Source organism: Cavia porcellus, unplaced genomic scaffold (genome assembly GCF_034190915.1).
Source record: "Cavia porcellus strain 051 isolate PalLab524CR breed Dunkin Hartley unplaced genomic scaffold, mCavPor4.1 scaffold_12, whole genome shotgun sequence".
In the NCBI taxonomy this organism is placed as follows: domain Eukaryota; kingdom Metazoa; phylum Chordata; class Mammalia; order Rodentia; family Caviidae; genus Cavia; species Cavia porcellus.
This window is the reverse complement of record NW_026947495.1, coordinates 27,760,832-27,773,404: the sequence shown is the minus strand read 5'-3', so window position 1 is coordinate 27,773,404 and position 12,573 is coordinate 27,760,832. Positions and strand designations below refer to the sequence as shown.

Genomic DNA, 12,573 nt, shown 5'->3' with positions numbered 1-12,573 from the left:
AAGCATTGAACTGGGGAAAAAAGAGCTCACAGAAGATGTGGAGCTTTGAAACAGGAGTGTCTTAGTTACTTCTTATTGCTGAACAAAATACTCAAACCCATGAGTTAAACTAGGAAAGATTTATTTTAGCTCACACTTTACAGGCTTCAGTTCATGGTCACCTTGCTCCAAAGCAGAGCTGCATGGCAGAGAAGCATAGCAAGGGGGAAACAGTTCATGGCAAGGCAGGTAGGAAGCAGCATCTTTACCTTCATATTCCACCTCTCCCTGTACAATCCATCCAAGCCATAATCCTACTGGCTGGTGCCATCCATACAGAGGGTAGGCTTTCCCATTATCCATACCCAGAACTATGTTAAGCCAATCAGCGGATTAATTTAGTAATCACAAACCCTTAATCCATATTCATACACTATAGGTCCAGTCACATACTAAAAGCCTGATCTATGAACATATGAGGCTTTGTGAGGACATCTATATAAAAACCATAACAAAAGCTTACCATTTCCTCTATCTATAATCACTTAGTGCTGAGGACCACTTTCTTGGTCTCAGTATAGACCTTAAAAACAGGTACTGATTCTTATAGTTCCAGCATGTCCCCGAACTCTGTGGGATGTCACAGCTTCGGCTTCTGGTATCTCTGTTCTTAGGTTCAGCCCTTACAGCTAAGTATCTGAAGAAACTCTTGTTTGGAACAAAAGGCACCCACCTGGTAACCTGCCACTCCAAAGTTATTCCTGGCATCCACCCCTTATCCTGTCTCCCCACTGCAGTTGCCTTTCCCTTTGCTTCCAATGATCCTATGCTTACATTCATCCTGGCCTCAAGGTGGATCTCCTGTAGTAGCTCCAGCATTTTCTGTGAAGGCCAATGACTCAGCATAACTAGCCTGTTATACTGTGAGTAAATGACTTCTCTTCTCAGGGTTGAATGTGAAGCTCAAATCAAATGCCTTAAGATTTGTGAAGAAAGCCTAATGTGCAGTGAACACTGGAGGAAGAGGAGTCCAGTTGCCTTGTGTTGGTTTGCCACTATTAAATCACCATTGGATTTTGGATAAACTGCTTCAGTTCTCCACACTTTAGTATTGATATTTTGTGATGCTCTTTATTATCACTGAGCCTAAATGCAAAGACACATGTGTATTATTTTCCCAGGGTTGCCATAACAAAGTACCAAAACCATATGACAAATGACAAATATGACAAAACCACATTGGCCCACATTTCTATAGTCTGGAAACCCCAAATCAAGACATCACTGGGACCATGTTCCCTCAGAACTCTCTAGGAAAGGATCAGGTGCCATACCTCCTTCCTCACTTGTGGTGCTTGTCAGCTACCTCTGGCATCCCTTGGCTTTAAGAGTCTTCACTCCCAGTATCTGCCTCAGTTTCACATGCCATTCTTCTGTCTTGTACATCTCTTTTCCTTACATGGCACCATCCTCTTGAGGTTTCTATGTCAAAATATTCCTCTTCTCATCAAGAGTATGGTGATTACAGCAACACCTATTCCACTTTAGTATGACCTAATTTTAATTACATCTGCAATGACTATTTCTAAAACCTGCAAGTCACGCATAGCAAAGATAAGGATTTGAACATCTCCTTTGGGGTATACAGTTCAATCTATAACAAGTGGAAACTACTGAAGGATGAGTAAGACAGTGTGTTAGGGAGTTCAGATACAGTAGGGGATTAAGGGCCAGTGAAGAGAAAGTTTGGTATAAAGTATCCTGTGAAAATAGGGTAAATGATATGAGGGGGTCACAAAGTGGACTTTCTTCTGACTTTTAGAGACCTGTCTGAATTATGTGGAAAAGGAAGACTGAGATAAAAGGCAAAAGACTAGTTTTTCACAGTTTTGGGGAAAATCTGGCACAAGGCACCAAAACAATACATAGAAACAGGATAAGGAGCATCACTGAATTGCTATAGAGAATCTAAGGATCAGAACAGAGGGAAAAAAGCATTTGGTAAACACTACTAAGTCTGACCCCTAGAATTGCCTCTACATTCTCATAGTATCACTAAGGAAGTCCCTGCTTAGTTCATGAGGCTTGTACACTGTACTTCTCTGGGCTCCAGAGGGGTCAGAATCTGGTTACTTAAAGCTCCTAACCATAGTGGTTGGTTCAGGGATGAACACATGGCACAAAGCAGCCAAAGAGATTAAATTCCAGAACCCTTCCATGAACTATCAATGAAGACAGTTTGTACTACTTATTATATAAAATGGAAATTCCTGTAAGTTCTCACTCTATGAAGAGGGTCTGCCATTAAGTTAAGCCCATTATAGAGAAAGGTATAATGGAGTGATAAACTGTCAAGATAGAAAAAGACTCAGACTTATTAGCCTGAATTATATTGCTAGAAATAGTCCTGCATTTCCTTCTATTTTCAGCTAGGTGAGCTAATAAACTCTCTTCTTTGGGTGTAAATCAGAATGGATCAGGTTTCTATCAGTGACATCTAAAAGTCAGAAAAAAAAATAAGACCACATTGGCCATCTTTGGATCTACAACTTTGAAAGGAATGTAAAGCAATATGCAAGAAGCAGAGTTATACCTTTGGATAGTCATGGTTACAATGGCTGAGGAACCTTGGTATGACCTTGCATGATTTTCCAGACATTGATTTTAAATAGGTACAGCACAGGTAAACATGGGGAGATTAGTTCTAAGAACATGTAAGTCATCCTAAGGAGTCTCATAAGCAACTCAAAAAGGCTTATGAGAGCTCATTATAAATGTGTGGATCACAAAGCCACTGTCAGTATTAGTGGAATTTATGTGTTTCCATAAACTAAGGTGGCAGGCTTGGGATTTAGCTCAGTAGTAAGGTACCTGCCTGGCAAGAGCAAGGTCATGAGTTTGTTCCCTAGTACAAAAAAAAAAGGAAGGAAGGAAGGAAGGAAGGAAGAAAGAAATAAAGAAGGAAGGAAGGAAGGAAAGAAAGAAAGAAAGGAAAGAAAGAAAGAAAGAAAGAAAGAAAGAAAGAAAGAAAGAAAGAAAGAAAGAAAGAAAGAAAGATTGATTTTACCCATAAACTGAGGTTGCCTGGGAAACATCTAGTTATATGCCAAATAAAGGACCAAGAGGAGCCCCATCACCACTTCACCAGATAACACTAGAAATTGTTATGGTTTGATAGAGACTGAAAGTGAGATTCTTCCTGTTCAAGATTCAAAATTCATCTTCATCTGCCTTCAAATGATGTAAATCATAATAAAGGGGAAAGCTTAGGGATTTGGACTGTGAGCCTGGGTGTGCAAGTGAGACTGTGGACTCTCCAAGGATGACTGAAAGTGGGCTCTCACGTGTTGGGGCACTGAGCTGTGCACAGGGAGAAGGGACATCAGAATTGCGGCACTCATCACTCTCCTCACATATTCTTTACATGCAAAGTAATCAGGGTTACAGCCTAGCAAACACAACCTATGCTCTAACAACAACATTGTTCAATGCCCTTGGCTGTCATTTGTCCTAATAAAGGGAAAATGTCTTCTAATCACTAACATTTAAGGGAACACAATATCCAAAGAAACTAAAGAGCCAAGGACAGAGAAGATGAGCTATATCTAAAGATAAATCTTTGATGTGCAATGAAATCACAGTTTACAGAAAACTAAACTAAAAAGTTGCCAAAAGCAAGTAGGCATGAATAGTTTGAAGATTTCACTTCAAGCCATAAGACACAGCACAAAGCCAACAACATACATAATAACACCCCTTAAAAATAAAAAATATAACTTCAAACATTAAATGTAGAAATTTAAAAATGAAAAAAATCAATAATGAAAACTCCATTTTAAATGTAATTACAGAAATCACATCTAATTTCCTCAGTATAACTAATATATATATATATATATATATATATATGTAAAAATAGTAAGTTATATCAAAATGAATTACAGTCATTTCATCAGTGATAAACCTAACTGGAAAGTCAATCAAGGTCAGATTCTGTGCTTTATTGAAATATCCCCAATTGCCTTCCTACCAACTGAATGCTGTCAGGCATGAGCTGGTTATCTAAATTTTATAAACAAATATTGTCTTAGGCAGGCTTAATCAGCTACTTAGCTGACAGAATAAACATGTGTACTCTGGAAGTAAATGAAGTCCACACAAGCAAGTCACTCACCTTTTCTCCCCTGAGGATCACGGCAGTTTTCATGGATGCACAGGCCCCAGGGTGACCAGGAAGACACTATGCAGTCCGTGGAGCAAGGGACACTGCAGAGCTGAGAGGCCGAAGGGGCAGGTCCCAAGCATAATGCATTTTCCACAGGTCTAGACACTGGAGAACAAAAAATAATGGCCCATGTCACATTCTCTGGACATCCCTAGCATTGTTCCTATCTTTATGTGCATCTGTATCTGTTTTATGGTTGAGATGAGTATATGCAAACATCAACACACACATTGCTTAGTACCATTTTAATTAGCATTTATAGTGAGGAAAGGAAGAGAGTGACAGGGCATGCACTTGACAACCCTGCATTGCTGACTATGCCCAGGAAATCCAAGAGAAAACTGAACTATCACGGGTACAAATTATCTACAGTTATGATTTAAAACAAAATTAAGTACCTTAGTGAAATTTCAAGATGAGCCTATCTTAACTGTACAAATGACTAGGTCACTGTGAATAAAAAATAGAATTGAACCCCTGAGGTAGAGTGTTTAGCATAACCAATCTCCTGCTCTGACTCCCCAGAGGGATGGAACTGGTGACGATACAAAAGAAAAATAGTTCTTATACTAAGATGAAAAATCGGGCTCTGTGACCTTGGGCCAGGCCACTGGAAATCAGTTCCACTGTTGAGGCCACATGGAGACCAGGGCATCTCCTGAAGAAGGGAGAAGGCACCAAGCCAGGAGCTTTCATTCTTCCAGCTATATATCTGCACCAAGATAAGCCAGAACTGGGTGGCTTGGTAATATTGTAACTGTCTTTCAATGGTGCTCACAGAATCTTCAGTGTGCAGACCTACTCCAGGCATCCTGACAATACACAGATAAAGGGCAAAGACGATTCAGATCCTTGTGGCTATTATAACACAAAAGAGGCTTGGGTGGCAATATCTAAAAATGATACATTAAAGAAAAAAAAAAACAACCAAATATATTACTACTTAATTTTGTATAGACTGACCTCAAGCTAAGGAGATTCTGGAATAGTCCAAAGTTTCTAAGCAAATTGTTTCAGGATTTATCTTAAAGGATGGTTTCTGCTATTGTCTAAATGTTTCTTATATGCCATTTTTATCCAGTTGGGCAGATTAGAAATGCCTCTAAGGTGGAAACTGGCGTGAGAGGACTGGGTGGTAGATCACACCATCTACTTTTCTTCCTCCTCCTTTCCATGTGTGTAAGTGTCAAATCTGGTAAAGGTGGTAATCGATCACAGCTCTGACCAACAGAATACTAAAAATCAAAACAACAGCAAATTCAAAAAATTCTGTCATAAAAACTTGCAACCTGTAGGGTGAAAAGGTATTTCTAAGGAATAAAAAGGCAGCTTGAGTTACTTATGAAAGTGAGAGGAAAAAGAGAGATTGTGAAGAACAAGAAAAATAATGCTTTGTTTGCCATTAATTCTTTTTAGTTTACCAAAAGGATTTGACCTAGCTTAAAGTGAAAGGCAAGGGCAAAGTAAGATTGCCAATGCAAATGTTAAAGCTTGCATGCCATGGGGAGGAGACAGGATAGGAGGAGAGAAGGACAGAAAAGCAAAGCAAAAGGTTACTCAGAGAAGCTGATAAAACAGACTATTGAAAACAACAATAGGATGTGAAGGCTGAAGCGATTATAACTGGGAAGTATGTAGGACAGTGAAGAACTACAAGTAAAGAAGGACTTCAGAGACGGGGGAAAGTTTCTGACCTCCCTCCCCAGGGGCAGGCAAATAGGCCCGTCAATACTGTCATTTGTTGAATAATTCTTATGCTTATTTCAAACTACTAAACACCATCTATATCAGTTATTCTTGGGTGCTGTATGAGAACATATTATAAGCAGAAAGATGTAAAGCTGAACAGCTTATGGTGGAAGTGTGTTTGGGTTCATTTCAATGCACATTTGCATCTGCTCTTATGAACTCAAGCATCAGCTCCAAAAACAAAACCTTGATGATGATAGAAAAGGAATTGGGGACATGGCAGTTGATTAATCTACTTATATTTATAATGCATGCCAGGCACTGATATAATCATCTGAGAGTCGTTAATTAATTTAAACTGCATAATTTCTCTATGAGTTAAATATTATTTTCTCTACTTCTAAAATTAAGAAACTGAAGCACAAAACACGCAGTTTGCTTGTCCACATTTCCAGTTATTGAATGATGGGCCTGGGATTTGGATGCAGGCAATCTGACTTCAGAGTCTGTGCTCTTAACCACTGAACTATGTCTTTTGTTCATTGGTCAGTTAAACCATATTGCCTCCGTGCCTATTATGTGAAGGACAGGTCTCAGAGTGACCCAGTTTTCTGTACTTTCTTGCTTGTAACACTTGAGAATAACTAGAATATGGTGGAAAACAACACCCTGAGATAAAAGGGAGCTGGCAGGAATAGATCAGACTCTATTTCAGTTCTTCTGTAACAAAATGCTCCTTAGCACTGTAACCCAGAATGCCTTGTAGCACGCAAGTTATTAAACCTGGAGTGACCACCTTTTGGGTCCCATGTATGTTGTAAAAGCAAGGTGTTCACAGTCTGGAATACATCCACATGGGTAGCTTTCTAAAATCATAATGAATCTTAAGCTGTTGTTGTTTCTCAGTATCTACCTATATGTAATTAATCTGTTTTATATAATGTGGCTTACATGAATGAGTTCTGTCTTTTTGGATCCATGCAGATTGGCAACCAGTGCACACTGACATGCATCACATTATGTGTCATCACTGTACTAGTTGTTGAAGTCACAATAGTGGGTAAAATAGACAATGGTGAGTAAAACTTCCCTTGTGGACTCTATATACACATATGATATAATACTAATCAGATATGAGTACGCTGATCTCACCAAGATTAGAAAGCAGTCCTGCTGCCAATTATTCACTTGTGTTGGCTCTCGCCTTTCAATGCTACACAAAATCTAATGATCAAACATCCCAAATGCAAAATTCAGCAGGCATCTGCTGCATAATCTCTGCAGTCAGACCCTACAAGTGAAGCCCTTCAATCCATAAGAGACAAAGCCCAGAACACAGTAGGCTCATATGAAACCTCATTAGGAGCTCCCAGACTCTGTGTGCAGGAGAAATCCCAGGTGGCAATATATGTGGAAAGGGATTGAGGAGACATTTCCTAAAAGCTGCATTTGTTAAGAACATTGTGTATGCTTAGTCATTGTAGTTATTTAGCTTATTTTTTGTGGATTTTTTAGGAATTATTGGGAGCTGCGTGGTTGTCTTTCAAGTTCCCCTTTGATTAGTACTTAATATATTGTTGAACACTAGAGCTAATGGTATTCATAAGATTTGAAAGTAGGGAGGAACACCATATGTGAGAGGGATTCCCCAGTGACTACTAAGTGACATATTAGAGGCTCAGGTGGTAGGGAGGCCATTTGTCAAAGTAGTCACGTCTCTTTGGCATCTGCTGCTTTGATGGACAATGGATCTTAATCCATATCAATAAATTCTTCCAGTCCCAAGTGACATGTCTAAGATGCTTCATTTAGGCACTGAATCAATATGCTTTGGTCAACTCATCTTTATCACAGACTCGTCACCCTCTCTTGAGTCTACATTTGCTCTAGAAATAAATCATGTACCAGTCACAAAGCACTTACCAGCTTCAGAATCCATAGGGAGTCATTTTCCTGAGAAGAATGAACACAGGATATTTCTACACTATTGACTGTTAGCACTGAAAGGGAGCTTTAGAGCTATTAGTTTATCTTATCAATTTTACTGAAAAGTTAAGCTGCAAAGACTTCAGCTGGTTCCTCTAAGTTGACTCTGCAATTTGAACAGAGCAAGCCCTAAGCCATCTCTTGGTTTTTTCTTCCGTAGTGTAAAAATATCAGACAGGACAGATGAGGTATTTGTACCAAAAATATTGTACTTATTAACCACAATAGTCATCACTGGAGGTAATTAAACTTGCCTAAAAATTGCTCAGCCCAAATTTTCATTATTTAAACAAAATCCAAATCCTTCCCCTCTTTTATTGCTGCTGAAAAACTCCAATCTTCCCCCAAATCTGTACACCAAGGAGACAGACCAAAAAATTTCACTCTATTGGGTAACTACTTACTTCTTTTATTCATAGCTATTAAAGTTTTGATACATCTCAGTGGGTGATTAGGATAGGGGTACTCCTTGGGCCACCTGAAGTAGGAAGATTATATAGTTTACTCCTTATTGGGCCTTCATTTCTTCTTGGAAAAACTCCAACCACAATGTCGGCAGTGAGAACGCCTGATTTTTTATACACCAGCATTCCTTTCTCTAACGTTACTCCCTTCCTATGATTTTATACGTATTCCTTTTCTAAAGCAATGAATTCCTGCTCTAGTCAATGCACCTCTCCAGTGCAGATATGGATTTTTCCACCCATCATTGCTGATTTTCTGACTGTGTCACCTTGAAGACTTCTGCCGTTCCTGCAGTGACTAGCTGCTCAGTTACATAAGTTATTATTCAAGATCTGATATGCTGTTCAGGATTTGTAGGCAGCAATATCAGATCCCTTGAGGACTTCTCATAGCCACAAAGTACTAAGGTACCAAATAACTTAAATTTGGGTTATACAAATCAGTATGTAGCAGCATCTTTTTAAATGCTAAGGAATATATTATAATATTGTGTGACCGCTCATAAGCAGTAGCAATTAATATTTTTGATATTTTGGTGCCTAACCTGGAATTTTTCATTTGTACTATAAATGATTAAATTGACCTGCATTAAAAGATATGTCGAAGTCTGCTACTAATGATTATAAAGTTGCCTTTAAATAATGAATGATTTGATGAACAGAATATTAATTAACAAGGAGCAAAATATTCTCTGATGGTGGTATTAAAAATATGAATCGTTCTTAACTCTAGAAATGAACAAAATTTTCTTTAAGAGCAGGGTGATTTCAGACAAGCATACAGATTCAAACAAAATGAATTGTAATTAAGAAGAAAAATATCCCTTTTGATTGTTAGTATGTGACTACCACTCTAAAGAAGAAAAAAAAAAAAGTACTTTCACATTTTATTCTTTGAAATTAAGTCAAGCTTCAGTTCAAAATACAAACAAATGGCCAAAGATTAATTAACAGTATATAATTTCCTACCTCTACTAACAGTTTGTAAGATCTAAATTTTATATGCTTTCCAATGCCTCAAAAATTTATTTAAAATTGGACAATATTACTCATAATTAATATACATGTGTCTCTCTTTAATATCTGAACAATTTTCTTGAAGTAAAAAAGAGTAATTTCAGATGTCAATGGCACTTTCATACTTTTTAATATATCAACTATTAGATGAAAAATCATGTCAGTATTTCAAAATTCAGAAAGGGATATAATTCTGGTATGATATGAGGGAACTCACATTCCCTTCAGGAGAGAAATATCTTCAAGACAGTAGTGAAATTAAGTTAGAGGATAATTACTTTTTCCCTCGCAATTTAAAGGAGGTACAGATGGAAAAAAAAATGAAAGTGATGCCATTCCTTGGGAATCCCAAAACCTGCATTAGGTTCCCTGCTATCCACACGAGGAATAGTCAATTAATTCCACAAATAAAACTTCTAACTTCAATTGATTCTAGATAAGATATTAGGTTTCCTGAATAACATCAATCTCCCCAAAGAAGTTAAACAGAGACGGTATAGTCATTGTAATTTTCCAAATCAAATTCCAGGTACTGTAAACCCCAATGGAAACTCCTACTCAACTACTCAGGGCACCCTCATTCCATGTGGCTCTCCAAGAAACAGCAGTTGTTCCAATTTAATTCAAAACTAATGAAAAAGCATGCTTATTTAAAAATTCTGCTTTCTAAATGATTTTTGAGAAACAATATTGCTTCTGACATATTCATTTACGGAGTATACTGACTTGCCAGAAACTCAATCCACCTACTGCTAAAATAAATAGGCCTTTGCTGCAAACTGAATGAGTCAAATGGTTGAAGGGGAAAGATAAATAATACTACAATTTTAACCAGAAAGCTATTTTCCTTCAAGAAGTTTCATGTGTTGTTTCAATGGCATTTTGCCACTAAGATTTGAAAAATAATCTATCATTTTTTAAACTTAGTGGATAGAATAAAAGCAAATCTGTCTCCTACCACTTAGTAAGCTTAGAGAATAAAATCATATTTCATCGTATTATACATAATAAGGTTTAATTTCAGTCATATTGTGACTTTCTTGGCAAAGTAGCATGCAAAACTATTTGGCAAAAGATGTTTGTATATACATAGGATTTAATATCTAGAAAATTCTTTCAATTAGAAATAATTATGTAAAATTTGGATACATGTCAAAAAGTATCCAAATTTCATTCATTTCATATAAACATTTATAAAACTGCCTACCAACAAGTAAATTTCTTAGTGATACAGAGTAACAACACTATAGGCAAAGATTGAAGAACAATGTTCCAAACAAATATAAAGGCTAAATAAACTGAAGTACACATATGATTTTACAAAGTAATCAGTATCAACAATGAACAATTACATAATCAGAGAAGCAATAAATTAGCAGTAAGTCCTATACCTGTCGATTAGTGTTTTCATGTAGTTTTCATTCTCGTTATTTTTGAGTTCTGATTTTTTTTCTAGAGATTTAACTAAGGGCTAAAGCAAAATATGGGAAGGAAGGATAGAATAAGAGTTGATCTTTTACACTTTACAAAGTTTAAAAACACCATGATTGATGAGACAGAAGGGAAAGGAGATAATTGAAATTGGGAAGTAGGGAGGCAAAGACAAAACGTAGAAAGGCAAAGAGGCAGCAAAATGAGCAGAATTATCTTCAGAGATGTCAATGGCAAAACTATGCAATGTCAGAGTGTAAAGCTATTATAATAGGTTTAGCCCAAATGTTCTCTTAATACTTAGCACTTAACAAGCTAGACTTCATTTTCCACAGAAACAATGACAAGTGCTAAATGATAGGAAGTCTTCCCAGAAATGACCAAAGTGCCTCTTTAGCCCATTAAGGTTAGTAAGAAGAGCTTATACCCATTGGCAACGCACTTGGTGCTAGGCATTGCAGCAAGTGCCTCAATCCAATTTCTCATTTAGTCATCACAACCACTCAGAGGTAAGTATAATTATCATTCCCATTTTAGATGTAATAACTGAACTAAATTATTTATTTAAGTGATAAGGGTAATAAGTGATAAATTGAGACCCAGGGCTCTTAAATGCCCATATCCTTTAAAATTATATTATACTATGATTTTTATTTTATGGAAAATAGTAAAACCAAATTTTATAACAAAGTAATAAAGGAATAACAATATCACATGTTTATCTTTCAAGGTGTTGTTGAGGGTATAAGATATGGGCACAAAAATTTCCCCAGTAGATATTAGCACCAATCTTCCTTTTTAATGAAGTAAGAGACACTAGTAGTATAACTGACTTGCATTTTACACTTTTCCATACTCCTTTCCCCTTTCATCCATCATAGTGCCTTTTTAACAATTTCTTGCCATTTGACAACATCTATTGTACATTTTAGAATATATTTACTCTTTTAGTTTCTTACACTAAAGAGACAATGCAATGTTTACAAACATGAGTGATCTATTTCACTTATGAATATGGTCTCAAGATGCATCCATTTCACTATAAAAAGTCTCAAGTTTATGCTTCTTTATGGCTGAGTAGTATTCCATTGTATAAAAATACATCTTTTTTTTTATCCATTCCTCAATTGATGGGCATTTAGGTTGTCTCCAAAGTATTATTACAAATTATTCTCTATAAATATACTTGCACATATATCACTGAAGTATTATGTATTTTTATTCTTCCAGGACATCACCCAGAATGGAGATAGCTAGGTGGAATGGGATCTCTAATTCTAGTATTTTTAGGAATCTCCACATTGTTTTTCACACTGGTTGCAGTAGTGTACATTACCACAAACAGTGGAGAAAGATTCCTTTTTTCCCACAGCCACTCTACCATTTGTGATTGGCTGATTTCTTGATGATAGCTATTCTTTCTGGGGTGAAATGGAATCTTAGTGTTGTTTTAATGTGGGTTTCTCAAATGAAGAGTGATGTTGAACATTTTTCCGGTATTCATTTACCATCTGTATTTCTTCACCTAAGAAGTGCATATTCATCTCAGCTGCCTATTTTTGGATTGAGTCTTTGAATTTGGGAGGGGTCTGTTTTTTTCAATTCTTTATATGTTTTAGATATAAGTCCTTTCAAGGACAACTAGCTAAAAATGTCCTGACTCTGTGGATAGTATTTTCATTTTGTTGATGATTTCTTTTGTTGTGTAAAAGCTTTTTAATTAGATGAGATGCCAGTTGCTAATTCCCATGTACTCAGTGTTTTGTTCATGAGCTCCCTACT

The 12,573-nt window shown here is 36.8% G+C and overlaps 1 protein-coding gene across 1 annotated transcript in view; it reads right to left on the bottom strand.

The window, feature by feature from the left end:
• Positions 1-12,573, bottom strand: part of Thsd7b (thrombospondin type 1 domain containing 7B) — an 823,364-nt gene that overhangs the window by 446,590 nt on the left and 364,201 nt on the right. The window contains exon 6 of the mRNA XM_063259013.1: positions 4,154-4,309. Within this exon, the coding sequence (XP_063115083.1) occupies positions 4,154-4,309 (156 nt within the window). The remainder of the gene's footprint in view (positions 1-4,153; positions 4,310-12,573) is intronic.